We start from the raw sequence: 24,841 nt of genomic DNA, 5'->3' as shown, positions 1-24,841 counted from the left end.
AATCAGTATCAGTACTACAGTACGTCATCTTGTGCATGTACAATTGTCTAAAAGTTTCCATGTCTGGTTTAATCTGTGAACTTTACAGACATCTGTTATTTGACAGGCCAACTTCATAAGTGTCCTATTTAACTGTCAAGTGTCATGTTTCTGTCAAATTCTGATTAGACGTCACTAATATGCGGAAAAATATTAAATTAATTAAAGAAACTTAATTTATAAAAAAATTTAAAAGTGCATCCATGCAAAAGTGAGCCCGAATATTTGTTCAAAACGACGGACAAACACTAAATGTACGGCGAAACATTTATCAGTTAGCGACCACAATGAAAAAACTGTTTTCAAAAATCGAAACCAAAATCGACAATACTTCGTCAAGAGAGGTGAATAATTTCGTGGGTAAAGTGTTTACGGTGGGCCGACACACGGTGACAGTGGAAGATGTACTTGCTGAAGGTGAGATGCTTATCTTGGAAAAGGGGGTGGAACTCGAATCCAAAAATTGCTTTTGTTAACAGGCGGATTTGCGATCGTCTACCTCGTCAAATCTAACAACGGGTCTCGATATGCACTTAAAAGAATGTATGTCAACAATGAGCAGGACCTCAATGTGGCCAAGCGAGAAATTCAAATTGCTGTAAGTTCAATTTTTCAATCACCTAAAGGTGATTAATTCATGTTTCTAAGCTGGGTTTTATTGTTAGTAAGTAGAACACTGGAATAATGTTGTTGACCAAACAGCATTGCCAAACTTGCTATCCAGGCCAAGTGTTGTTTACCAATTTAGTATGACCAGATATAACATTCCTTACTTTCATTTAAATTATTTAATTTAAACCAGTGAACTATATTTGCAATCTAGATATTAGAATATTAATAAAAATATATTTTTGAATAGAATTTGTAACATTTTGTTTGCGTGTTTGTTATTTTCAGAGTAGTTTGAGTGGACACAAGAACATAATCGGTTACGTTGACTCTAGTTTGACGCCAACTGGGGGTGGCGTTTACGAGGTGCTTCTTCTGATGCCCTACTGCCAGGAGAACGTTTTAGGTTTGATGCGGACACGGGGCAAGGCCACGTTCACCGAACACGAGGTCCTCCAGATATTCTGTGATACGTGCGAAGCAGTCTCACGACTGCACCACTGCAAAACGCCGATCATCCACCGCGATCTTAAGGTACCACAACAACATTATAGTGTATAAAAAACTGTAATAATAATAATAATAATATCAATAATAACAATAATAAAAATAAGTTATTTGATGAACTGTTGGAAAGAAAGGACTTCGCTAAGGCTACCGTAGATACGTTTGTTGCGCCCCAGCGACGAGTACATCCTGAAACGGTCCGAGTACGGTAACAGAAGGGAGTCAGCTGATTTTGTCCCGGTTTCGCCTCTGTTTGACACATCGCCTTGGTGCGAAGACACTCCGGATGCGTACGGGGCCTGCAATATGTTCATGATGGCCTTTTGATAGCGCAGGATGGCTTGTACGTTCTCGGTCAGAACGGCCAGTTGGTCTCGTATGTCAGCTATCGCACGTGCCGTTCCCGCGTTCTCCCTCATCGCTGTTTGGAGTGATTCATTAATCGATGCGATCTCGTATTGCAGTTCGGATATTGGAACGTTTGTTACGGATGTTTCGTTAGATTTTGGTTCATACTTTTCGCTGAACGGGGGCAACTGGTCTTGCAGGTTTTCTTTGAGTTGCTTCTTCAGCATTTCCTCCCAGTTTATGCTGTGGTCTATGGGAATTTTAACTTCTAACAAAAAAAATTATTTTTCCGTTTGATTATTACATATAATATTGATATACTTACTTGCTATTGCTGATAGTTGATTGATCTTTGGAGATACGTAATTTCTCTTGTTGTTTTGCATCGATTTTACAATTTTACAAATGATTTTATTCCAGTTTGAAAATGTCACTGGCAATATGAAATGTCATTAAAATATGCCAGTCAAGTAAATAATACTAATTTACAGGTGGAAAATATATTGGTGGCCGAAAACGGTAACTATGTGATTTGCGATTTTGGTTCGGCGACTGCACGGATTTTAAATCCAAGCGAGAAAGGCGTGGCTCAAGTGGAGGAGGAGATTAAGAGATACACGACTCTAAGTTATCGGTCACCGGAAATGGTCGATCTCTATTCGGGAAAAGTCATCACCACTAAAGCGGATATTTGGGTAAGTTATTTTCAATCATTTTGCAAATTGTTACATTCTTTTTTTTAGGCTTTGGGTTGTTTGTTGTATAAGTTGTGTTTTTTTACGTTACCTTTTGGAGAGAGCACTTTGGCCATACAGAGTGGAAACTTTAGCATTCCAGACAGTTCCAGATATTCCAGGGGACTGCATCAATTGATTAGTTAGTATTACAATCGTTATTGTTTATTAAAAATGTTTTAAAAATGTTAAAAATTCTAGGATTTATGTTGGAACCGGATCCGGAAAAGAGGCCGGATATTTACCAAGTCAGTACGATCGCTTTCCAATTATTAGGGAAACAAAACCCCGTCAAAAATCTAATGGTAACAATTATTATTGTCCACTTTTTCCTCTCTTGACTCAGACATTGTGCACAGAAATCCTTAACGCCGACGTTGGAGGAACTAACCACGCCGCCGTTCGAATCCGAATTGAAAAAGACACAGGTGAAGGTGGTGAACAAGGTGGTGTCGGCTCCTCTGGTCGAGGGTACAAGTGTGATGCCCCGCCAAAGGCCAAAAGGCAGTTCGTCCGCCCCCCTCAACCTGAACACTATCCCATTGAACATTTGTCCAAGTCCCACGTCGACCAAGAAACTTTCCTCTCAGAGCCCATCCCAACTATACCAACCAGGTACAACCACAACAACGGTAACAACAACAACTACCACAACACCAGCCTCATACATTCCCCAATTCACACCGCCACCCGTTCAGTCCCAACAGCAGAAACACCATCTCGACTCCCTGTTCCAGTCTTCCATTTATCCGGATCCGTTCAGAGACGAGGGCGGAACCGTTTCGCCGTCGACTAAGGTGGCAGAGGTCGACGACGTGACTCTTGTGTCGCCCCACTCCCCCGACAACCCGCTGTTGGGATCGGGCGGCGGTGCTGGTGTATGTCGCAGCCAACACCAGACCACCAAGCCGTCCGTCACCGAGTCTACGCACATGATTTCCGGAACGGCCACGCCCCCCACCACACCCACTCTCTCCGTTCCCAAGGGACATCGCAGAAACATGAGTGACACCACTGCTTTTAATAAGTAAGTCCGTAGCGGAGGCTGCGGCTTTTCTTGAGTGTGTGTTATACGTAATGATGTATGTTTTTTCGTTAGGGCTTACGCCACCGAAACATCCCAATTCCTGGCCCCGTTCGAGTCGTCGATTAAACCGCGAGGCGGCGGCACCGACGACTCCCCGTCGTCCGGTGGATCGCCGGCCGACAGCGGGCGACCGATGGTGCCCATGGGATCGTCCGCGTCCACCACGGACGTGAGCCGGCCGATGAATGCCGACGGGCGTTCTTTGTCGGCCGACGTCGCCGATTGGAACCCGTTCGAGGAGCCGCCTTTCGGCCAGATGACCGAAGATCACATATTCGGCGCCGAATTCGACAAAATCAGGCGTGGCAGCCAGAGTAGTGAGTACAAACACTTGGAGAATTCACTGGTACATTATTAATTTATAGGTATTCAAGGGGTGAAATCGAGGGAGAGTCTGGTGATGTCGGTGACGGAAGATCCGTTCGGTTGTGCCCCGTTCAGTCTTCCAGTCAGATCGCGCGATCGGGCCAACAAAAGCGGCCTTCCATCTTCAGGTAACGAATCCTAACAAATCACGATATAAACTAGCCGCTTCTTATTTATGTCGAAACAAGACAAGGATAAAATATTATTCTATAAATGTTCTGTCTAAAGTTAAAAACCGATTTATGAGGACTTGTACCGATTATTTTATTAGCACTCAATAGCCTAATTAAACGGTTTTTAATGATAAAACGGTGTGATTGTATTTTAGTTTAGTTTATCAACTAACGGGCTTAGTTTTGCGCTAATGTAAACAAGTAGATGTTCATTGTTTAGGTTCCTAAAGTAGTCTAGTCGTTTTGTTTACACAATGTGATAATTAGTCACTTGACAAGTATTTTTAATTTTCTTTGATAAAGTGCCCAATGAAAATTTTAATAGATCTGCTTGTTTACATTACTCAATTTATATAATTTTAAGAGGTACATGTAGGGGGATTTTTATTGTACTTAATACAAGAAGAGTACATTGTGTATCCTTTGTCGACCATTCCAAAAAAACCTCAAGAAAGACAAGCTTTTTTTCTTTTGAAATGTGATCAATAGGTTTAAATTTGAGTCAGTTTTTTTATATAATTATTATATATGTATATAAATTGTGATTCTATTGACCATCATAGAGTTCAGATATATAGTCTGAGATGATAGTTACACAATGCTTTGCATATGTGTAATTATGTAGTACAATAGCTTCTTGTTCACAGACTTTATGAAGTAAAATCGCAACCCCATTGACATCAAAAGTTTTCAATATTTTATATTGATGATTAGTGATAAAGAAAAAGAATGTATTAATTATTTATTTTCCTTAATACTCAATAAAGTTAATTAACGTAAGCGGTGTGTTTTTCTACTAAAATATTGGTACATTTTGATGTTGATGCTTATACACGTCTTTGTGATAAATAATATATTTGAAACGATTGTCTTTAAGCTCAAAGGAGTGTATATACCTAAAGAGAAAAAACAAATAATTTCATATAAATATATAAATTTCGTTTGCAATGTGACTGTAAGTAAGTAATATTTGTGATTATCGTTTTATTTTACATCACATATCATATGTATATCAGTATATAATTAATTTGAATAGATTTAGGTGATTTTAAAAGGGATTTTGGAACAGCATTTTTAGAAATATTACATCCTCATCTTTTATAGAACAGCAATGTATTTTTGAAATTCGCTCAATTCTTCTTCCTTCTGCTACTTATTGTACAAGTTAACGACTTGAATCTTTCTTGTTTTTTCATCGCGCCATTCATTGTGTACGCCCTCCAATAACAAGAAAAAGAGTCGCTGAACGTATTTCCGTAATAATTAATGTCTTCACTACTAACTAACTAGAGAAAAATTCGACTATCCTTGTACAGCTATTGTATTTTATGCAGCAATAAATTTGCTTTATGTTACCGTCATTTCTCTTTATTTATTTCACACTGATCAAATGAGTAAAAGTACATGCATTAACATGTACTTTTATTCGTTTAACGAACCTTTTTCCTTTTCGACACTATCTCTAAAAATGGGTGTTCCAGTTTGTGGTGGTGGCATATGGTTGGTTACTAATCATTTTGGTTATTAGATATTTTGATAATTTTATAAAGACGGTAAGTAGTTGACGACTTGTTTCGGGACCAAAACTAAAATTAAATAAATCGATTCATTCAAGGTAAGTATGTTGATTAGTTTATAATTTTTTGTAAATACTTTTGGCTTAAATTATCGGGAACGTTTTGCACCTTGTCACTAATTAATAACCGGGGAGTTAGTTATAGTTAGTTCACGCCGTGCCAGCACTGTGCTATCTGAACTCTGAACTCTATGATGAAACTCTGCGTTGTTTTTACCAATGGAAATATTAGCCCTATGATATTAACTGATGAAATTTCAGCGACTCCGATTTACAAACAAAAAGCAATACCCGTTGAACCACTAATCGAAGAGGAAGTGCCGTTTTCGGAAGGCGACGTGCCCTTGATAAACGACTGTGAAACGAATATACCGGCCTCCTCGCCGCCGTACGTCAAAGCGCCCCTCGAAGACCGATCCAAGTACGAAAAACTGATGCAAAGCGCTTACGTAACGACCGATTCCAGTTCGGACGACGAGCAACAGCTCGAATCATCGACCAAAGTGTACGACAAGTCAAAGAAGAAACGGAAAATGAACCTGCCAGAAAAGTTGCATTCGGTGTACAAGAACGTGGAGCCGATAGTGAAGACGTTCAAGGATCAAAGAACGGCCAGGAAGGACAACAAGAGGAAGAAAGGGAAGAGGGAAACGGACGATGTTGACGTGGAGTCGGACGATTCGATTGGTTCGGCGAGCGACTTGCGTGTCGATGACGAAGACGCACGGGAAATCAAGAAGGACGATGCGATCAGCGAGACGGTGAGCGAGAGCATCAAAACGTGCGGCTCGTCCGCCTATCACGCAGAGTGTGAGAGTCTGGCAACGCACGAGGACGATTACACTAGTCGCAAGATACGCGCCTTGAAACGTGACGAGGAGAAAAAGGCGGCGACCGTCGCGTCCGAAGACATGTTGTTCGTCGGTCACCAGTACGGCGAGAAGCCGCTGTTGATGGACGACGAGTTGGACTCGGATTGCGAGGGCAAGTTGTTCCAAACGGATTGGCCTGAAGAGGACAGCGTAAACAAGGAGATGTGGATGATCAAACCTGCTACCAGTTTCGACAATAACGATAACGACAGCGATGTTTTCGCATTGGCACCGTTTTCTAAATCGAAACCTAAGAGTAAAACGGTTTTTTCGCCGGACACATCGACGACCGCAAGCACAGCCGAAACGGTCATCGAACACACGACCGTCGTTCCTACCGATTATTCAAGGAAGAATAGCGTTACTAGCAATCCCTTTTTGAGCGTCGACTTTCCGGCGACTAGTCCGGGCGACACCTTCGGCAAAATCACCGTCAGCTCCAATTACATAAACATCGAACTGCCCAACAACGACTTTCGAGTGTCGCAGCACTTTGAATCCGATTTCGATCCCTCAATTGTACCAGAGGAACAAGTCATTTACGAAAACGTCCCGATTCCTGAAACACCCGCCACACCCCACCAAACAAGCCATTTCGAATATGTACCCCAGAACCAATTCGAGTTGGTTTTTGGGGATGATGCGATAATGCCACGATCAGAAAGCCAGGAGATAGCGTACAACAAACACAAGAAGGACAAGAAGAAGGATGCGAAATCCAAGTATCGATTGATCGATGAGAGCATCTCCGACGACAGTCCCAGTTATTCGGGCAAATCCAAAGGGGTGGCGACTCATAAAAAGGCCGCGGGCAAATCGAAGAAACCGAAGCACAAGTCGGAGGGTGGCGGCTTCAGTAATATGAGCTTCGAGGATTTTCCGTCGGACGACCAAAACGTAGATGTCGATCGTTCGATTATGCCTTTCGAGGTGATTCGAACGCCCGAGCAGGAGGAACGGAAGTACGTGCCTAAAAGATTGGGCAATCCGTTTTCCTGAGGTATACAGAAAAACAAAATTGTTTACGACAATATTTAATTAACGTCGTCGATTTATCCTGGATGTGAACTTCTTTTCAGTATTATATTGTTTTCATTCATCCGGAACTAAATTATACATCGTAGTATTGTTAGTGTTATTACCACATTTACGATGCGATGTTTTTATTGTGATTTATGCAGCAAATTATTTATTAATAGGTAGCAAATCGACAGAATTTTTGGCAACTCATTCCACAAATCAATACTAAAACTATTCAGACTGACCTAATGAAAGTTTTATATACCCAACAATATTTTAGATTAGCTTAATACCCTTTTGGTAAAAATTTTTCTTGAATGCAAACGTGTAGTGATGCCTTAAAAATATATAAAGTAAATTGGTTAATGGAAGACGATTGTGATTTTTAGTGATAAACTTATCAAAAAGTGGTTTTTATAATAGAGAATGTTATCCTACAAAAAAAAAAACAGTGTCAAATTATAGTATTTAACGTGTGCTATTGAAATTGTCGCATTAGATTTTTGGGGTAATATTTTTCATATATACCTACACCATGTTGTTGAAACAGTCTTACAAAGTTGTTATGTTTATTTGTTACTTAACATTTAATTGTGCAATTTATCGATGTTATCTTGTTTTATCTAATTATAGATGCAAGTCTCGAATTATTTTTTTCTTGATAGGAGACGCGAATTGTTGTTACACTCGTTTCTGGTACTGTATGTAATTGATTGATTTTTAAAATATTTATTGATATGAAGGCTGAAACTTTAGATAGATAGGTAGTGTGTGCCTTTTTTATTATTTATAAATTTTAAATCAATTATTTAAAATTATTCATTCCACAGGTTCATTTTTAAAACATAATAACAACATATCAGTTGAAAAGCGTTTGACCCGACTAAATTTTGAGAGAGATATCATGCACGACAGAGACAGTAAAAGTCTACTTAGTGGGAATCTTTTACTGTCTCTGTCCTGCATGATGTCTGTTAAAATTCAGTAGGATCAAAGGCTTTCCAATCGGTATAATACACAATGTTTTTTGTCTTAAGGGACTGTGATACAAGTTTTACGTCAAATAATTGATTTAAAACAAAAACAATTTTTTTCAGCACGTTGCAAATTAGTTTTTCAACTACAGGTGATGCTGATAAAATTTTGTTACCACTATTATTATATAAACTAACTATCTAAAGAAATGTGAAACCAAAGTCGTAAAACTTCTTGAATCGAATTTCCTAATATACATATACATATATAAATAGTCAATTAATGTGAATGCTTCAGTTGTGCGAGACAGACAGACACGACATAAAACAAACAAACACTAATGTATTAATTACTATAAAAAATTATTTATTATAAAAACATGTACCTATACAGTTATATAAAGTATATAATATAAAGTATTGTTACATTCCTTTTTATTTATTTACTTAGCTTAGTATATTTGCACTTGTATCTTGTATGCATTTCAATAAAATTTTGTTGCATTTACGTCTTTGCTTATAATAGTCTGTTACTTCTTCTATATGGCAAGTTTATGGTAAAACAAATCTCTTGAGAGATTCAGTGTCTGGTAGTCATTCATTGAGGTCAAATGAACAGTAAGCTAAAATATGTGACAATATGGAAAAATACGACGAATCTAACTAGAATCTAATAGAGAAAGAAAATGATACGATGCAATAAATTTGTACTCAAAATGGTCGTTAGTCAGTCAATCTCTCTGTCCTTTGACTACACTTCTTCACCGCTCAAACGAGCCAGTTTGATGTTCAAAAACGTGGCGTTCAGATACAAAATCCAGGAGAACGCCGACGCCACCATCCCCAATATTAAATCCAAACCAGTATAGATGAAACCGCCCCTAGAACTCCAAGCGCTGTCCTGTTGCACGTAATCCATAAAGTCGAACACTCCCTGACACCCCAACCTGGAATGGATTACTGGCATCGCGGATCCCCCTATTCCCAACATCCGTTCCAAAGACTGTCGATATTGGTTGCACGTTCTGTAGTAACCGCTCACGAACATCGCAAAATGAACCACCGAGTAAATGGTGAAAAAGGCGGACAAAATTGACGTCGTCACCCAGAACGCTTTCGGTAAGGGGCTCGTCGTTTCCACCGAGACCGCTTGTATTCGTACGTTATCACCCGGTCTGAAATTTACAATTTTTTATGTTTACTTGCTTCCTATCTCTGATTTACTTACTCGAGCTTCGCCACTAAAGATCTGGTGGCCCTCGATGTTTTTGTCGTTGCGAATAACACTCTGTAACCGTGAAAACAGACCAGACAAAGGCTGAAGAAGATGTAGAATAGCGGGCCGAATGTTGTCCAGATGCAATATCCATTGCTTCCTCCTAAAATTCATTTCATAAACAAATTTGATAATAGATAATATTATGAATTCACAAAATTTACTATAAATTCAACACAAATATACAAAACTTTTTTGAGATATTACAATTATTTGTTGTTGAAAAAATTTCTGAATACCTGAATGTTTGTCAATATTGTAAACGTTTTATTAAGCAATATAATTATAATAATTCCTGAACAATATTTTTCATTGACAAATACAGCAATTCATAAATATCAATATTATTATCTATTTGTATAAAAAATACTGGGCGTGTATTTGAAATTTACAGCATTTTAATCAAATCTCAACAATTTTTCGCAATACAAACAAACAAAAATACTCACCTAAAAATTTAGAAGGCGTATGCGTTCCGTACAAAATACAACTGCAATTCCTGCCGACGCACTGATCGAGCGTTTGTTTCCAGTGGCCCCACGCTATACCAGTCGTTATGCTCGCAACAGCCCCACAAATCGCCAAAAACACATAAGTCACCGTTAGTCGTTTTTCAGCGACGAGCTGCTCCATCTTCGATTTATTATTATCGACTAATCGTAATATTCGTGATGCGAGATTAGATTAAATCGCATCAGCGAGAGATAAATACGACTAACTAAACACACCTGTTGACCTGTTGTAAATTCGCAGGTAAACAAGGGTGGCCACCACACCCTGCTTAGTCCGAGGGTTTATTGTCGGTTGTAATGGGGTGACCTGTTGTTGGGATTAGGTTTCCTGAACTGAGACGTTAATATTACCGAAAGCGGGAATGGAATGAATCATTAGTAAACTGTGTTTATTGGAAGAAATTAAATATGTTAAGATACGTTTGGACACTCCTAGCACCTGGATGTATGCAACCACCATTACATTTCAAACAAATCGAGCATTCTTTGTGTTCTTAGTCAACAATAAACCTTCTAGTGTCTAAAACGTTATGTTGTGTTGTTTGTTTTCATATATGTTTAGTAACTTTTAATGTTTTCTTAAATAATAAAATCGATTAAAAACAATTTGAAATTTTACTGTTTTAATTGACACAATTTACCTTTGGCCTAATTCAGAACGCAGTTTAAAGGCAGTAATTACATTCTTTTGATTTTTTTATTTTTAGACATTTTAATTAATTGCACCTGAAATATAAAGCTTATCAGATTAATATTTTAAGTTGTAATACTGAATTGTAAACCTTGTAAATGAGTAAAAAGTTTCTTAAAATTATTCTGTGCTTGTTTTGAAAAGGATTTGTAAGTAAAATTATTAATTAAGGAAATTAATTCTATTTATTAATATAATTTACAATTCTAGTATATAATTGTATAAATTTATAGAAAATATTTACATGAGCAATTCATGTGGGTATATGATGTGTATCTTACATTTATTTACAACTGCCACATAACTTGTATAGTAGTCCATGTCAATTGAACTGAACAGAACTGAACTGGTTCTATTGCCTGTTAAAATAAAAGAAGTATATTTTAGACACTGTAAATAAGAAAATTTTGTAATTAAACTTATTTATTGATAAGAGACAATTCACAGGTTTACAAAAGATCACAGCACAAATTATATACATATAAATGGACAGGTTTAAATCAACAAAAAAAATTTTGATCCTTAACCAAAAGTGCATGTTGAAAGCCATATAAATAAAATTAGCTTCAATAACAAGGAACATTTGTACATGTGTATGTACCAAACTTAAAAAGTACAAGTTTAAAAATTTATTAATATTTCAGTACTATGTATTAATTTATAAGTTAAAATTTGACTCTATGACAGAAAAAAATAGTCAATAGTTTCAAGACAAGCCTTACGCTGGATTAAATTGCCGTAAATTCGCTAATTTGTCTCTAGAATTCCAAAGGGCATATAATGTTGAGACTCCAAACCCGATTGCGCCGCCAATCCCGCATTTTCTCAGACCAGCTACAACAGAAACATAATAAGTTCCAACTATACAGTCATATATACATAGGATATTAAAGTAATAATATACCTGAAGATTTATAAAGTAAACCCGTGGCAGTTGCTGCGACGACTGTGTTCAAATCGTCATCAGTGCCTCTAGCTAATGAAAGCAATACGCCAAACCCACTGTAAATTACCGCGATCGAACCGAACGTATTTGCAGTTGCACTACCATTCTTCATTATGTGATTTATCATCCTGAAACAAAAATTGCTGTTGTAATACACCCACAACACAACAAACAATTGTTAATTAAAAACATACTGTGTTCTTCGAAGTTTTCCGGTTTGACCCGCCATCGTAGTGGCTTTGAGACCGTTGTAAAGTCCGTACGCGCCTCCCATGGCTGCCCCCAACATGCACGAGCCCCCGATCTGTCCAAAGGCAAGTTCGAACCGGCCCCGTTGTTTGCTCGCGCCATCCAGGAATATGAACTCGGGCTGCGCCGTGGGTATATAAACGGGGTCGTAGTTCAGGTACGGTGATGAGTACGGTCGGAAGCTGCCCCCTGTTTTATGTAACTGTTTAGGTTATGTGTGCATGTGGGCTGCAGATCTTGTTACCTGACAATGTCGAGGCACTGTCGTAGCCCTGGTTGTAGTCCGATGTGTCGTTGGCTGACATTGTTGCCTCGAGTTTTCCTTCGATTGCAGTTCTATTTCGATGAGCGGGTTTGACTTTTAGAGATGACGGCGGTGAAGGCCAACGCGCATTCCGGCAACGTGACAAAACGAAAATTTGAAGGAGACGATCATTTTTTTGTTCCCGTTTTATGAAAGAAAATGTCGAACCTTCAACAAGAGTTTTCTGTGAATTCCCTAAGGCCCCATCAAGAGGAACTCTACCACCTTGCTGAATTGGCGGGGATTCATATGAATCATAAGGTTTTCAGGTTTGTTGATTTTTGTTTGTTTACTATAGTAACCGTTGCAACGGTTTATGAAAATGTTTGTGTTGAAGGATTTTGGTCGAATTTTTGAACATGGGCGTTGATCCCGGAACTATCCACCGTTTGCTGCTGCGAGTACAACAATTTTCGAAGCATGTGTCGCGTCGCAGGAAAACTTGATTTGCATCTGTATTATAGTATTCATAGTATAATTCTAAATAAATATTGTTTCATTTGTAAAACTGTTCTCTTTTCATTTAATACTAAACACTTTATTTTCCTCAAAAAATTAATTAATTAAAAATCCCATGGTTGATTTGATACAATAATTGTTTGCTTTATTTACTCAAAGTTTGTACACCACTGGCGCCCGGTTCCAAAAATGTTCATGACGTAATATTTAGCCTGAATGTTTTATTTACTTTTGATTTGTTACCTCCAGTCGTTTTGATTTCGTGCGGAGGCAGTAAAATGCTACACAATCTGCAAAATCTCATTAAAATCTGCGTTTGTTTCGGTGGTTTACTCTATGTATTTTTCACTGTGATTGATTTTACCTACTTTACATCATTTTCAAAATCTATAAACCTACACTCAGGACCAAGAGGTGAAAATCCAGTGTTAAAAACTTCCAGTTAGATTTACAGATCTTGCTATTTTTAGGAACAACATGGGCAAATATATCCCAGTCCCTTCTTGTAAACATGAGTTTATTAAGCATGTTTATTATCCAACACTCTTTATTAGCATTAACTGGCATCTCAAGTAAAATTAAGTACATGTTAAATAAATTAGGACTAGAAGTGCTTTACAGAAGTATTTATGTAATCACGACTGCAGCTGTGTTGCAATTACTAATGAATAGATGGGTACATATACATGAAGTAACCCTCTGGCAACTCAATTTGAATTACCAACCATTCTGGTGGTTGTATGTTAGTTTACATGTGACTGCATGGGTTATTATATATGTGGGAAACATTTGTACTGACATAACTGAACTGCTTGGTATTAAACAGGTACTATTTTCATAAGTATAATAGATGTGATATTATTTCATACAGATCATTTTTAGGTTCGGTATAGCCTATATAGAGTCCCAAGAGATCCTTGTGTTATGAAGTCAGAAAATTTACGAAGATTATATAATCACATGAGACATCCAAGCTTTGTAGCATTCACACTTATCTTTTGGGCTACTCCAATCATGACGTAAGTTTCAATTCAATTTGCATATGTTGTGTTAATTCATTTATTATCTTCAGTTTGGATCGGTTTCTTTTGGCCTGTATTTTGACTTTATATATGACAGTTACGTGGAAAACTGATGAGAAGGATTATAATTATCAGAAATATCAATACATAAGGAAATACCATGAGTTGGACAGACTTAAGAGATAAAAATTTAGGGACATGCGACAATTAATAAATATTATTTATTATCATCATACACAATCACAATTTTTTGTACTACATTTACATCAATCTCATATATTTAAAATTAATTTAGAATAGGTAATTCTATTTTTTATAAATATTGACTAAACACTGCTTTCACAAATATTTGTTTAAATGTGTTTTCTTATTTTTTTTTACAACACTAACATTATTTATAATAAATATGAAATATGTGACGATTGTGTTTCATTAAACTCATATTTAAAGATATTGCATTCGTATTTACGTAGTTTAAATGTCCGTTACTATGAACGCCATATCGCTAAGGAACTGTGGCGGCATCTAAAGCGTAGTTCAAATGAGCTATTATTATTACCGTGTAGTTCCGAATCGGTACTTCCGATTTAAATAAGAAATAATTAGGCTGTGGTGTGATTGAAAACAATGATTCGATCAGTCTTAATCGATTTAAGCGGCACCTTACATATTGACAATCATGTAATACCAGGTTCTGTTGAGGCTCTCAAAAGGTTCTGAACATCAACAATAATGTCAAGCCAAGTTCCAATCCAACATTCTGTTCTAGATTGATGAACACAAATCTCCGAATAAAATTCGTGACGAACACAACAAAAGAGAGCAAACGTATTTTACACGAGCGTTTAACGAATCTCGGTTTTGGAGTCAACAAAAATGACATAATTAGTTCTTTGGGTGCTGCCAAAATATTACTTGAGAAGCGCAAATTAAAGCCTATGTTGATGTTGTCGCCTGAAGCAAAAGAGGACTTTGCGGATATCGAATGTCCAGTTGGTGCTAGACCTGATGCCGTTGTTATTGGTCTTGCACCCACAGAATTCTATTATGAGAAACTAACGGAAACTTTCAGGTATTTGCTGTTTGTGTGTTTATTACCTTTTAGTACCAACATGTTTTTAGACACATAAACAATGGATCAAAATTGATAGCAATACATTCGGGAAAATATTATAAAAGGAGTGATGGTTTAGCTTTAGGGCCTGGGTTTTTTGTTAAGGGCTTAGAATACTCTTGTCAAGTTACTGCTGAACTTGTAGGAAAACCTAGTAAAACCTTCTTTCTCTCTGCTTTGGATGATGTTGATCCAGAACATGCAATCATGATTGGTGATGTATGGATGACTGTGTGACTAATTAAAATTTTTACAAGTTAGATTATTTTAGGATGTTACAGATGATATTGAAGGTGCCATGAATGCTGGTTTACAAGGAATTTTAGTCAAGACTGGAAAATATCAGGAAGGCGACGAAAATAAAATAAAACCACCTCCTAGTTATGTTGCTCAAGATTTTGCAGAGGCAGTAGAAATTATATTGCAACAAATTTCTAAAAATGCGTAGAACATTTATTATATAATACTGATATAATATATAAATAACTTAATAAATTATTAAATAGCTATATAAAAAATATATACTTGATACACAGTCAAATTTAGTTTTTGGCTTCAGGATTCATTACTTTTTTCGAGGTGGTTCCACTGAAAAACAAGTCAATTATTAAAATTAAATATAACAACAAAATGTTTTAATTGAACAACTTAAACTAATGCAAAAAGCCTAAAGCAGATTAAAAATTTAAAACAAACCTTTTAAGGACGGGTAAATGCGATATTTTTTTTATGTTGCACCCCTTTAAACGTGTATGATTACTAGGTAAATTATTCTCTTTCAAATCTTTTACGACTTGTCCACCACTGGTCGCAGCGACTGTTGTGGATGGATTATCTTTTAGATCCTTTTGTGAATTACATCTTTTGGAGACTGGAATTTTGCTTAATTCCGTCCCGACAATATTTAAACTTCGCCTCCTTAAAACGTTCAAACTCTGTCTGTTTTCGTAGAGATTTATACTAGAATATCTACGTTTTATTTCGGGTTTATGACTAGTTTTTCCCATGGTTATTTTTTTAATATTCGCTTTAGCATCGTCCGTCAAATTCGACGCAATTTCTAGTTTTTTTAGATCCACTTCAGATAAATCGCCACCAATGTTTTTGATTGAAACAGTTGGTGATTGTCGTTGTTTTAAGTGATACTCGGACAAATCAATGCCGGCATCAACATAAAAATCTCGAGTAAACACGCTAAAAAAATGCGTCAAGACAAAAATAAGCCGTAATCGTCGAAAGGTTTTTATAATTTTTACTTACTCTGTTTGTAATTTATTCTGGATTCCTGGATTTGTAGGTGTCTGATTAGAACTAGTATTCTGTGGAGGGGGAGTAACAACTATGTCCAAGAAAAACTTGTTCTGCGGCGGAACTGCCAACAAAAACTGAATAAGAAAATGCTCACCCTAAGTCGGAAGCGTGCGCATACTTAGAACGGTCTTTCCAGCGAAGACTCTGTCCTCCTCCTCTACACGACGTTTTTCTTCGAGAAAGAAATCTTTCTTCGGTGGCACTGCCGTTTTCACTTCCTTCAATTTCTGTTTCAGGAGGCACAGAACGTCCTTGTTCGTTTCATAAGTCGCCAGTTTATTCAAGGCGGTTTCCAAGTTTGGTTTGAGCGTTTTGTCCAACGGATTGCAGATCTCCCTTAGCCTCGTCGCCATGCTCACCACCGCGTAGCGGATATTTAAAACGGGATCCTCTAAAATTTCATCGTACCGTTATTAGTTTTGTTATACCTACCCCGATCACCAGTCATTAACTACTACCTAACAATGTCATTAAATGAGTATAAAAATACTCCTTGAAGTAGCGTCCGCTGAAAAGGTCCAGCACGTTGTCGCACATTTTCACGTAAATTATTCTGGTGTACGCTGATCGCGAACAACAAAGTTTGTTGAACATCGATTCTCGTATCCATTTCCTTTGCGGTTCCTTCAAATTATACCGCAAAAACACGAGAAGGGTCCTGGTCGCTTGAATCCGTACAGGTCTCGCTCTCTAACAACAAATGACAAGCGGAATGATAAACGACAACAAATTCATCTGCATTACTCACTCCATCGATAGAGTCGTTCAAGATGAAGGGCACAAAATGCTGATAGATGAAATCACTGGGAAGACAGAACGGCAGACATTCGAGTTGGGCCAGATATTGTTCCTGCATCCTCCAAATGTGACCGCTGAACAGTTCGAGATGGCATTTAACCAGGGCCCGATACAGATCGAAGCACAACATCGTGACGGCTTCCCGAGACAAAATGTTGTATGCTTCGAAATGCATCAGGATTTCGGCCAGAGACGGAATCAACGCGCCGAGCACGTCTTCCGTCTCATCGCGCAGCAATTTCACCAGTTCTCCTTTTACGTTTTTGCATTCGGGTCCTAGTGCATTGATTAAGCGATTATAAAAATAAATCATGGTTAGTTCCTAATAAATGCTTACCCAGTATTTTGATTACATTAACTAAATTTAATGCGACATTCTTTCGGATTAAGAAACATGAATCGCCCGTTAAATTTTCTATTGCTGTGTAAATCGAATTCAAATTTGAAGGGGAATGCCTTACGATTAAGTCTGTCATGATTGGTAAATTTAAAGCGCAATGTTCACGGCAAATCATTCCCTACAAAATATCTTAATATATTTTATACAGTATGAAAAAAGTTTGATCCATCTGAGTCCTGAAAGAGATATGTACAATAGAGACAGTAAGTCTCCCACTATGGGGTAGACGTCTAGTGTCTCTGTCATGCAAGTCTCTCTCAAATTCAGACGGGTGAGACGTTTTTCCTACTGTATATATAGTTCCAGTCATCATGGTCAAAATTAGGTGAATATCTTGGAAATCGAGATACCCAGCTATAAACTCGTACTTATATTTCGATATCCCAATACTTGCTTAAAATTCACACATGATAGGATGGCCACAACTTAAAGAGTAAGAGGTCAAAAGTCACAAAAATCGATTTTTTGCACATATTTTGCAAATATCTCGTTTCCTATGAGTATTACCCCTCTTATATTTCTTAACAATATTGTAAAGAATTAGAAAAGAATGAATTTGTTCATACGACGAACCATTGTCGAGAAAAATGGCAGAGAGCGCACGGTTAGAGTGTCATGTGAGGTCTACTGATAGTCTCAATCGAAAATACGTAGTATAAAGTTTATATATTATTGCTAAATATATAATTATCGTTTTACATTAATTATTACATTATATTCAATCATATTTTGCTTACTATTTTTAATTTCCATTTCCTCACATATAGTATTTGTAACATGCATAGCATAGATCCATTTACACAAAACACTTTCTTTTGTACTTCAACCGATCTTTTCCTTCTGATTTCATTGATTTCATAAGTCTTTGGTCAATTATCATATCTGTCCATGTACCAGTATTGAATTTTTCTGTTCCTTTCACGGTGAAAAATCCAGTTTTAAAGTTCTCAAAAGTTTGTTCATTCCAACTTCAGCATATCTTGAAGACATAAGTGTGCTAATTTTGCGTATAAGAAGTGACCACTCGCGTGAAAATACAGCAGCATTTTGTACACTGCATCAAAAAACCCAAGTCATTCAACGCGAACAAAATCAAGTGCTATTGGAACTATTTCGAAATATCGCACCCATAACTGTGCTGTTGGACCTCGAGCTTTCAAGTAGTCATCCAGTTTGTTCAGAAATGTTGCAAGAAAAAGGGTTCACCGTTCTATGTTTTCGTAGGAAACATCTCGAAAAGTTATTTTCTGTATTAACTGATCCAAAGTACCATCTTCAATCTTCATATTATCATTGATAATGCAAGTCGTAATAATGTATGGCTCCCTGATGCTTCTCGAGTAAGCGTGACCACCGAGCAATTTGTCAACAGAATTCTTTGCATATATTTCCCTAAGAGCTTCCTTGAGACTACTTTCGTTCATTATGTACCCCTAATTTTACAACTGTTGTTCATAATGGTGAGTTAGCATCTGATGTAGCTACCCATTTCATGTGCTTTAGGGTAAATGGGTTGATCAATAGTAATCACACACGTTTTTTGCCCATGTGACTTAGTAATATAGAGACCGCAATGCAAAATTGTGTAAATAGTGTCTACGTGACTGGTAGGATTATCAACAAAAGGAGAAAATATATCTTGAGATGTTGAAAAGTTCTTGTTATATTTAGTGAGATGTTCAAGATGACCATTCCACCATGGCAACAATGCAATATCTCTACAAGTCTGGTGCACTTGTACAATATGTAAATGTCCACACTCTTGTGTGGGATTACTTTTGATCAACCCCTCTACTCTAAACCAGATGAAATGGTAGCTGAATCAGATGCTAACTTACCATTATGTACAATAGCTATAATATTAGGAGAATTTTATATGCTGATGTATTTTCTTGGAAGCATAGGGTATATAATGGACGGAAGTGGATTCAAGGAAGTAGTCACTTCTTATACGCAAAATCAGCACACTTATATCTTCAAGATATGCTGAAACTGGAAGAAACTTTGAATTGGCAAATTTTTGAGAACTTTAAAAATGGATTTTTCACTGTGAAACAAACAGAAAAATTCAATTCTGGCACATGGGCAGATATGATAATTGAATAGTCTTATGTAATTAATGAATCCAGATGGGGGAGTAGTAGTTCATAGTCGAAATATAAAAAGTGTTGTGTGAATATTTGTAAGGAAATGGAAATTAAAAATAAGTAAGCAAATGATTGATTATAATGTATTAATTAATAAAAAATGGTAATTATATATTTAGCAATAATTTATAATCTTTATACTACGTATTTTCGATCGGGACTACCAGTTGACCTCAAATAATACTGTAGCCGCGCGCTCTTTGTCTTCTATCTCGACAACGGTTCGACGTATGAAAAAATGTTTACAACAAAAGTTGTAGAGAATTTAATTCTCTACAATATTGATAAGAAATACAAGTAGTACCCATAGGATATGAGATATATAAAAAAATGTGCAAAAGATCGATTCTTGTTACTTTTGACTTCTGACTTTTTAAGTTGCAACCATTCTATGTGTGAATTTTGAGACAAGTTTTGGCATGTCAAAATATAAGTTTATACGAGTTAATAGCTGGGTATCTCGATTTCCGAAGTGAACTCCCTATAATGACTGCACTAATACAACTTGACTTAATAACGAGAATTAAGATACGTACTAGCGACGCATCCAGTTCCAAATTGTTTCTAATACCTCTTCTGCACAAGCTTTTGTAAACGTTCAAAAACCAAACACAATCTGTAGATGTTAAATGTTTGTCGAGGTTCTGTAGGATTTTACCCATGTTCTTGGACAATGCCGCATAGGTTGTGTTGCCTTCGTCGTACCCTCTACTGCACAGTTGTTTGAAAAGGTGTAGGATGGTATGTGAAGTGTGCGCTACACACACAAGATGAAATAAAACGGAGTATTACCCAAAATGTTAAATAAATTATTAGGTAAAATGAGACACTTACAGTCTTGTATGTAGGTGAGGAACGAAGAAATCGCATCGATTCCGGCGATTCGTACCATCATGTTTTCATCATTGCACAACTCAACCAGATTCGGTAACAACGCGGACGTGACCACCGATTCGCCAGATAAACCTTTGGCGATAATAGGAAGTTGAGCGCACATGTTTGCTCGCACCTCAAACTGACAATCCTGACACAAACTTTGGACGTGGGGCAAAATATCCTTTTTAATACTACAACAAAACGCCATTGCGCAATTAATAACATTTCAAGGTTTTAAAGGATAAACGTACTCGCCGTGAGTCAGACCAGGATGCGCGCATAACTGACCCAAAATTTTGCAGCTAGCAATTCGAAACATCATTGGTTTGTGTATATCTGATTTCATTAAAGCCATTGGCAGGACCTACAATTTAATCACAAACAATTGTACTTAATTTAGCTTACTTGTAAAGCACTCACAGATGTTTTAAGCATGTCAGAAGGCAAATTTGGTAAAGCCGCTATCAAAGTGTCCATCCAACTACCCGATATGACAGGATCTTTGTTATCGATACCCTGTAGAATAATGATCAATAAATTTTTGGACGGTTGTTGATTCAATTCGACCAGCTGAACAAAAACTTTGCTGGCCACGATGTGTACTTCGCATGACGCATTCGGGAGTTCTTGCTGCAACTTGGGCAGGACTTTTTGTATGACTAGCGGTGAGAGTACGGTGTTGGTCATTAATTTTGGAAGACTCTCGATCACACTGATTTTCTGTAAATCGTCGCCGCGTCTATAACAAAAAAGTTATTAATGAATTGGTGTTATTTGAGGTTGTGTTATTACAGTATCATTTCGTTGTCACCGATGTGGAAAAGTGGTTCTTGTAAATTTCTGCATCCCTCTTCCAAATAAATTTTCTCTTTCTCGTTCATTTTTGCGTTATTCACAAGAGTTTATTTACATTTGTTGGACACGGTTAGATTTATTTATGTTTTGCGGGCGGACGGTAAATACACGAGTAGCGGTAAATTCAAAAGTGGGTTAAAAATAAAACTTACGATAATAACTGTAAACATTTTTCTATCGGATTGTTTTCTAAAGAGGGATCCAAAGTATGTTTCTGAACTTGCGCTGAGCTCTACAAAAAACAATAATTGTTCAGATTGAATTAATCGAAATATTAGTAATTACTTTTCCTTTTCCAGGCTTGTCTAATTGGAGATTGTTTAACTCTTCACTAAAAAGGGAGCTCGAGAACATTTTATGACGCCTGTTGTTGTCATTGTCAAAGAGACATTGCCGACGATTAAAAATAAATAAACTTTATCAAATATTATTTATTATTAAAAATTACACTTATAATTATGTACACTCCATTGTTTTTGGTCAATTTGATAATATATACAATTAAATAAATTACAATTGCTCCTTTATAAATGTCAGAAGAGATTCAATTGGTAGATCATCGTCTCTATTTTCTTGTGTTCTTAAAAATACTTGTATTTGAAGTAAATACGTGGAATTAAATGACTGATCTAAAAATAAACAATTTTCAAAATTACAGTATTAAATATCTACATCAAAACATACTTTCGTTGGTTTTGAGTAAAAGTAACGAATTAACATCGATCGTTTCACTAATCACATTATACCCTAGCACAGGTAAATCACAAAATAATCCATTAGTTTGTTTATTACTTTTGATTATGCGTTCTGTTACAAAAGTATACAAAGGTTTCACGATTTTTGGCCTTAATCTTATTGTATTTTCTTGGTACTCTTTATTCACAGCTTTGCAATACTGTTTTATCATCTTCCACCTACAACAACAATACTTTACTTAGTGACATTTAAGATTTAAAATCACAACAACAACCTCTCTGTGTATTTAACGTTGAGCAACTTTTTCTCGCCGAGTTGTAACGCGTCTATAACATGCAAACTGTATTTATACAATTCCGAATTGGGTTCTTCCTTTGAGACAACTTTTTCTCTCACAAACTCTCCATATAACAGAGTGCCTTTTGAAAGTTGCATGTTCTTTACCCTCACCCACTTGTCTCTTTGGTATCTGCACACTTTTGTGTAACCCACACCTAATAACAATTTTAATGTGTTATATGATAATAGTCATTGCAAATAACATGTGTCAGTTGACCTGCATAAAAGTAACAGTTGTTTGTTTTTCGCGGACAATACATCGGACAATAATGCCAGTCCTCCAGATCAACAACAGTCATTTCCAAAGCATTCAAATTGCTCATTTCTCTCGCTTGCGACAACAGTTCTACAAAAGGACGTTTAGTGTTTATCCAATAGGAAATAGACACAAACAATCTTCATACCTGTACCAAGAACAGGTAAATGATCTTCATTGTATGCATATGTTTTAAGAATTTTTACTTTATCAGGAATGTGCCAGTAATCTAGACACTTTTCCCTTAACTCATCCTGCCTTACATCAATCAACTGAGGATTTCTGCAAAACGTTGCCAATTTCTCCAAACCTATAATTTGTCTTTCCGCAAACTTATTATTACTCTCTGTGATATATTTATAAAAAGCGTCGTCGTTTGTTATTACTTCAACGGGAACTATGCTTAAAATATCGGTCTCCGGATTACCACCACCACTACCACTATCATTTTGTTGCCATAATTTGTTGACAATGTTCCATAAATGCGTCTTGATTATCTCAACTTGGGGTTTCTCTGTTTGTAGATTACAACAAACGAAATACCTCTCGGAATTTGCCGGACGTGACGCGTTCGGCTTAAAAATAGCAACTGAAACGTTAAATCTATAGAAAAATCTAAGTGTAATAGAACAGAAATGTATGTGCACCTTTTTCGAAACAATTGTACATTAAATACAATAAACCGACGCTAAACGGAGTAAATACGTCGAATAATTTGGTAACAAAGTGGCCGTGATTTCTTAATATCTCCAATGCAACCAAACATTGACAAATGTAAATGTTCTTGGACAACACCTCCTGGAAGTTCTCTTTACCATCCACACAAAAGCCCTGAAAGAACACACCCTTGAAACATTGCAACAAATTAAAACAAAAACACCAACTCCATCTGACATCATGAAGTGCACCCCCAAATTGTCAGTCTCCCATAAAACTTTCTGTTTAAAGTCTTTGATATTTTGCGGGCAACAAACGTTCCCATCGCCTTTGCTTCCATAAAGCGGTTGGAACGTGGCCGGATTCGCACACGTGGACTCGTTCAATTTGAAATCGTTTTCGTCCTTCAACGTCAAACCAAAACCTTTGTACAACCAGTCCTTACGCCATAAAACGTATTCGGTGAAACCACCCGGACCGGCGCACACGTCCGCAAAGTAATACGGGGCCCCGTGATTTGAATGGTGTATCTGAAATTATTTCCTCATAAATTGTTAAACTCAACACTTGTCAGAAATTACATTATTTTCAATGTCTGTGAACATAAAATCTGTGGCGGCGTCGATATTGGCCATTTTCAACGCCGCACGGTTCATAAAAAACACCGATCGAACTTTTTCGAACGGATTGGATCTCGTCCTGGCCAGCCCTAGTTCCTTTGAATCCAATGCATCAAATATTTCCTGAAGAAATTATTTCAAATGAATTTTGTGTTTCTGTGTGTGTGTATGTATTTTAATTATACTTTTCCCTTTTTGACTTGTTGTAAAAGGTGTTTGTTGCAAAAGTAGCAATCATTAATCACACTTTTTGGTGACCCTTCAACGATCCATCGTCTCATTTTTTTTGCTGTGAAATTTCTGTTTGTTTTATTCTCCAACCATGTCACCTTTTGTTCTATATGAATTTCCTATAAAAAAATGGATATAGAACCCAGGAAGGATATGTCATTGTTATATGTGTAATTACTTCTCTGCTGAAATCCCAATCCTCATTGGAAAGTTGGAGATTCTGAAGGTTCAGTCCAAATCCTCTCGTTCCTAAATTTGTGTTTGTAATTATTGGTTCCTTTATACCCTGCTCTTTTTTGCCTAAACCTGCACCTGTGATATATCCCATTTTTTGCTATAACAATGCACAAATTGTTGCTACATCATGGCAGCTAAAAGCTGAATGTTTACCATTAGGCGAAATCCAGGATTATCCACAAACATATTATTTTTTTCGATTTTTTGGCAATCATTTTCCTTTGGTTTTTCCACAATTAAACCAATTTCACATACTAAAAATGATTATCTTTCAAACGAAAATATAAAGTGATGATAATATTTGTACCGTTTTTAAAAGATTTTTCACTAAACATAGTAGCTACTTAATAAAAGTAAGGTTAAAATTTTCTTATTTTGCTAAAAATATATTTCCATCAGTGTATGATTAAATTAAAAAAGTTTAAAATCAAGCAAATAATGAAATCTGTATGAAAACATTTAGAAATTAAATCTAATACACTTAAACAACCATCACGTGTTAAAATTTGCGTTGTTCTTCAGTATGATTCATGTTTCCAA

General features: G+C 36.7%; 8 protein-coding genes across 13 annotated transcripts; 3 read left to right on the top strand and 5 right to left on the bottom strand.

Annotated features, from left to right (window-relative positions):
* The first annotated feature begins 140 nt into the window (after nucleotides 1–140).
* Nucleotides 141–8,813, top strand: LOC109594089 (AP2-associated protein kinase 1). Of its 2 annotated transcripts, none has more exons than XM_049963711.1 (10): nucleotides 141–456; nucleotides 519–637; nucleotides 937–1,182; nucleotides 1,995–2,198; nucleotides 2,247–2,379; nucleotides 2,439–2,542; nucleotides 2,597–3,264; nucleotides 3,337–3,638; nucleotides 3,690–3,818; nucleotides 5,701–8,813. In XM_049963711.1, the coding sequence occupies exons 1-10, from the start codon at nucleotides 327–329 to the stop codon at nucleotides 7,308–7,310; spliced, it is 3,645 nt and encodes a 1,214-aa protein (XP_049819668.1). In that variant the 5' UTR covers nucleotides 141–326; the 3' UTR covers nucleotides 7,311–8,813. The 2 variants fall into 2 exon arrangements, with proteins under 2 accessions (XP_049819668.1, XP_019864812.1); XM_020009253.2 differs by having other exon boundaries at nucleotides 3,337–3,641.
* LOC126264705 (uncharacterized) lies at nucleotides 1,076–1,936 on the bottom strand. 2 transcript variants are annotated; one of them, XM_049963715.1, is made up of 3 exons: nucleotides 1,829–1,936; nucleotides 1,307–1,771; nucleotides 1,076–1,213 (listed from the first exon to the last, which is right to left on the bottom strand). In XM_049963715.1, the coding sequence occupies exons 1-3, from the start codon at nucleotides 1,887–1,889 to the stop codon at nucleotides 1,197–1,199; spliced, it is 543 nt and encodes a 180-aa protein (XP_049819672.1). In that variant the 5' UTR covers nucleotides 1,890–1,936; the 3' UTR covers nucleotides 1,076–1,196. The 2 variants fall into 2 exon arrangements, with proteins under 2 accessions (XP_049819672.1, XP_049819671.1); XM_049963714.1 differs by having other exon boundaries at nucleotides 1,077–1,213; nucleotides 1,276–1,771.
* LOC109594087 (uncharacterized) lies at nucleotides 8,435–11,143 on the bottom strand. Of its 2 annotated transcripts, none has more exons than XM_049963712.1 (5): nucleotides 11,066–11,143; nucleotides 10,735–10,819; nucleotides 10,031–10,671; nucleotides 9,534–9,684; nucleotides 8,435–9,480 (listed from the first exon to the last, which is right to left on the bottom strand). In XM_049963712.1, the coding sequence occupies exons 3-5, from the start codon at nucleotides 10,212–10,214 to the stop codon at nucleotides 9,057–9,059; spliced, it is 759 nt and encodes a 252-aa protein (XP_049819669.1). In that variant the 5' UTR covers nucleotides 10,215–10,671; nucleotides 10,735–10,819; nucleotides 11,066–11,143; the 3' UTR covers nucleotides 8,435–9,056. The 2 variants fall into 2 exon arrangements, with proteins under 2 accessions (XP_049819669.1, XP_019864810.1); XM_020009251.2 differs by having other exon boundaries at nucleotides 10,031–10,613.
* LOC109594088 (mitochondrial import inner membrane translocase subunit Tim23) lies at nucleotides 10,951–12,423 on the bottom strand. The gene is made up of 5 exons (XM_049963716.1): nucleotides 12,224–12,423; nucleotides 11,925–12,168; nucleotides 11,689–11,858; nucleotides 11,507–11,618; nucleotides 10,951–11,143 (listed from the first exon to the last, which is right to left on the bottom strand). Exons 1-5 carry the CDS (start codon nucleotides 12,282–12,284, stop codon nucleotides 11,137–11,139), a joined length of 594 nt encoding a protein of 197 aa, XP_049819673.1. The 5' UTR covers nucleotides 12,285–12,423; the 3' UTR covers nucleotides 10,951–11,136.
* Nucleotides 12,424–12,930: 507 nt separating this feature from the next.
* On the top strand, nucleotides 12,931–14,184 carry LOC109594071 (nurim homolog). Its single transcript, XM_020009235.2, has 4 exons — nucleotides 12,931–13,156; nucleotides 13,213–13,568; nucleotides 13,625–13,761; nucleotides 13,815–14,184. The coding sequence occupies exons 1-4, from the start codon at nucleotides 13,021–13,023 to the stop codon at nucleotides 13,948–13,950; spliced, it is 765 nt and encodes a 254-aa protein (XP_019864794.1). The 5' UTR covers nucleotides 12,931–13,020; the 3' UTR covers nucleotides 13,951–14,184.
* A 135-nt stretch (nucleotides 14,185–14,319) lies between these two features.
* LOC109594115 (haloacid dehalogenase-like hydrolase domain-containing protein 2) lies at nucleotides 14,320–15,419 on the top strand. Its single transcript, XM_020009297.2, has 4 exons — nucleotides 14,320–14,477; nucleotides 14,534–14,836; nucleotides 14,887–15,097; nucleotides 15,150–15,419. The coding sequence occupies exons 1-4, from the start codon at nucleotides 14,392–14,394 to the stop codon at nucleotides 15,324–15,326; spliced, it is 777 nt and encodes a 258-aa protein (XP_019864856.1). The 5' UTR covers nucleotides 14,320–14,391; the 3' UTR covers nucleotides 15,327–15,419.
* LOC109594114 (serine/threonine-protein phosphatase 4 regulatory subunit 4) lies at nucleotides 15,310–21,634 on the bottom strand. 3 transcript variants are annotated; one of them, XM_020009294.2, is made up of 13 exons: nucleotides 21,551–21,634; nucleotides 21,418–21,497; nucleotides 20,831–21,149; nucleotides 20,662–20,774; nucleotides 20,369–20,601; nucleotides 20,071–20,291; nucleotides 17,325–17,505; nucleotides 16,938–17,263; nucleotides 16,648–16,879; nucleotides 16,308–16,580; nucleotides 16,139–16,250; nucleotides 15,575–16,072; nucleotides 15,310–15,466 (listed from the first exon to the last, which is right to left on the bottom strand). In XM_020009294.2, the coding sequence occupies exons 1-13, from the start codon at nucleotides 21,617–21,619 to the stop codon at nucleotides 15,421–15,423; spliced, it is 2,703 nt and encodes a 900-aa protein (XP_019864853.2). In that variant the 5' UTR covers nucleotides 21,620–21,634; the 3' UTR covers nucleotides 15,310–15,420. The 3 variants fall into 3 exon arrangements, with proteins under 3 accessions (XP_019864853.2, XP_049818475.1, XP_019864852.1); XM_049962518.1 differs by lacking the exon at nucleotides 15,575–16,072; XM_020009293.2 differs by lacking the exons at nucleotides 21,418–21,497; nucleotides 21,551–21,634 and adding an exon at nucleotides 21,203–21,370.
* A 44-nt stretch (nucleotides 21,635–21,678) lies between these two features.
* Nucleotides 21,679–24,814, bottom strand: LOC109594050 (cap-specific mRNA (nucleoside-2'-O-)-methyltransferase 1). Its single transcript, XM_020009211.2, has 12 exons — nucleotides 24,609–24,814; nucleotides 24,455–24,555; nucleotides 24,243–24,398; nucleotides 24,019–24,183; nucleotides 23,795–23,956; nucleotides 23,441–23,743; nucleotides 23,204–23,387; nucleotides 22,705–23,145; nucleotides 22,518–22,646; nucleotides 22,236–22,455; nucleotides 21,950–22,179; nucleotides 21,679–21,894 (listed from the first exon to the last, which is right to left on the bottom strand). Exons 1-12 carry the CDS (start codon nucleotides 24,634–24,636, stop codon nucleotides 21,776–21,778), a joined length of 2,238 nt encoding a protein of 745 aa, XP_019864770.1. The 5' UTR covers nucleotides 24,637–24,814; the 3' UTR covers nucleotides 21,679–21,775.
* Nucleotides 24,815–24,841: the final 27 nt, after the last annotated feature.

The sequence above is a fragment of the Aethina tumida genome, chromosome 2 (genome assembly GCF_024364675.1).
Source record: "Aethina tumida isolate Nest 87 chromosome 2, icAetTumi1.1, whole genome shotgun sequence".
Lineage (NCBI taxonomy): Eukaryota > Metazoa > Arthropoda > Insecta > Coleoptera > Nitidulidae > Aethina > Aethina tumida.
The sequence above is the reverse complement of the archived record's forward strand: the minus strand, read 5'-3'. Positions and strand labels throughout refer to the sequence as shown.

Excerpts from the sequence above, each read along its gene's own strand:
- LOC109594088 (XM_049963716.1), bottom strand. The coding sequence starts at position 12,284 with ATGTCAGCCAACGACACATCGGACTACAACCAGGGCTACGACAGTGCC. Across the intron at positions 11,859-11,924 it reads GGAAAACTTCGAAGAACACA|GATGATAAATCACATAATGA; the intron begins GTATGTTTTTAA and ends TTTTTGTTTCAG. Across the intron at positions 11,619-11,688 it reads TTTACTTTATAAATCTTCAG|CTGGTCTGAGAAAATGCGGG; the intron begins GTATATTATTAC and ends TTTCTGTTGTAG.
- LOC109594050 (XM_020009211.2), bottom strand. The coding sequence starts at position 24,636 with ATGTTTAGTGAAAAATCTTTTAAAAACG. Across the intron at positions 23,388-23,440 it reads ACTTCATGATGTCAGATGGA|GGCTTTTGTGTGGATGGTAA; the intron begins GTTGGTGTTTTT and ends GTGTTCTTTCAG. Across the intron at positions 22,180-22,235 it reads AACGTTAAATACACAGAGAG|GTGGAAGATGATAAAACAGT; the intron begins GTTGTTGTTGTG and ends TTGTTGTTGTAG.
- LOC109594087 (XM_049963712.1), bottom strand. The coding sequence starts at position 10,214 with ATGGAGCAGCTCGTCGCTGAAAAACGACTAACGGTGACTTATGTGTTT. Across the intron at positions 9,685-10,030 it reads TACGCCTTCTAAATTTTTAG|GAGGAAGCAATGGATATTGC; the intron begins GTGAGTATTTTT and ends AATGAATTTTAG. Across the intron at positions 9,481-9,533 it reads TCTTTAGTGGCGAAGCTCGA|ACCGGGTGATAACGTACGAA; the intron begins GTAAGTAAATCA and ends TGTAAATTTCAG.
- LOC109594089 (XM_020009253.2), top strand. The coding sequence starts at position 327 with ATGAAAAAACTGTTTTCAAAAATCGAAACCAAAATCGACAATACTTCG. Across the intron at positions 2,199-2,246 it reads CCACTAAAGCGGATATTTGG|GCTTTGGGTTGTTTGTTGTA; the intron begins GTAAGTTATTTT and ends TCTTTTTTTTAG. Across the intron at positions 3,265-3,336 it reads GACACCACTGCTTTTAATAA|GGCTTACGCCACCGAAACAT; the intron begins GTAAGTCCGTAG and ends TTTTTTCGTTAG.
- LOC109594115 (XM_020009297.2), top strand. The coding sequence starts at position 14,392 with ATGATTCGATCAGTCTTAATCGATTTAAGCGGCACCTTACATATTGAC. Across the intron at positions 14,478-14,533 it reads TCTGTTGAGGCTCTCAAAAG|ATTGATGAACACAAATCTCC; the intron begins GTTCTGAACATC and ends ATTCTGTTCTAG. Across the intron at positions 15,098-15,149 it reads ATGCAATCATGATTGGTGAT|GATGTTACAGATGATATTGA; the intron begins GTATGGATGACT and ends AGATTATTTTAG.
- LOC109594114 (XM_020009294.2), bottom strand. The coding sequence starts at position 21,619 with ATGTTCTCGAGCTCCCTTTTTAGTGAAGAGTTAAACAATCTCCAATTA. Across the intron at positions 16,880-16,937 it reads TGAACGACTCTATCGATGGA|AGAGCGAGACCTGTACGGAT; the intron begins GTGAGTAATGCA and ends ATTTGTTGTTAG. Across the intron at positions 16,251-16,307 it reads CGCTGGAAAGACCGTTCTAA|TTCCGCCGCAGAACAAGTTT; the intron begins GTATGCGCACGC and ends TTTTGTTGGCAG.
- LOC126264705 (XM_049963714.1), bottom strand. The coding sequence starts at position 1,889 with ATGCAAAACAACAAGAGAAATTACGTATCTCCAAAGATCAATCAACTA. Across the intron at positions 1,772-1,828 it reads TCAACTATCAGCAATAGCAA|AAGTTAAAATTCCCATAGAC; the intron begins GTAAGTATATCA and ends TTTTTTTGTTAG. Across the intron at positions 1,214-1,275 it reads GAAGTCCTTTCTTTCCAACA|TTTTTTATACACTATAATGT; the intron begins GTTCATCAAATA and ends TTATTATTACAG.
- LOC109594071 (XM_020009235.2), top strand. The coding sequence starts at position 13,021 with ATGCTACACAATCTGCAAAATCTCATTAAAATCTGCGTTTGTTTCGGT. Across the intron at positions 13,157-13,212 it reads CCTACACTCAGGACCAAGAG|GAACAACATGGGCAAATATA; the intron begins GTGAAAATCCAG and ends TGCTATTTTTAG. Across the intron at positions 13,762-13,814 it reads TGGGCTACTCCAATCATGAC|TTTGGATCGGTTTCTTTTGG; the intron begins GTAAGTTTCAAT and ends TATTATCTTCAG.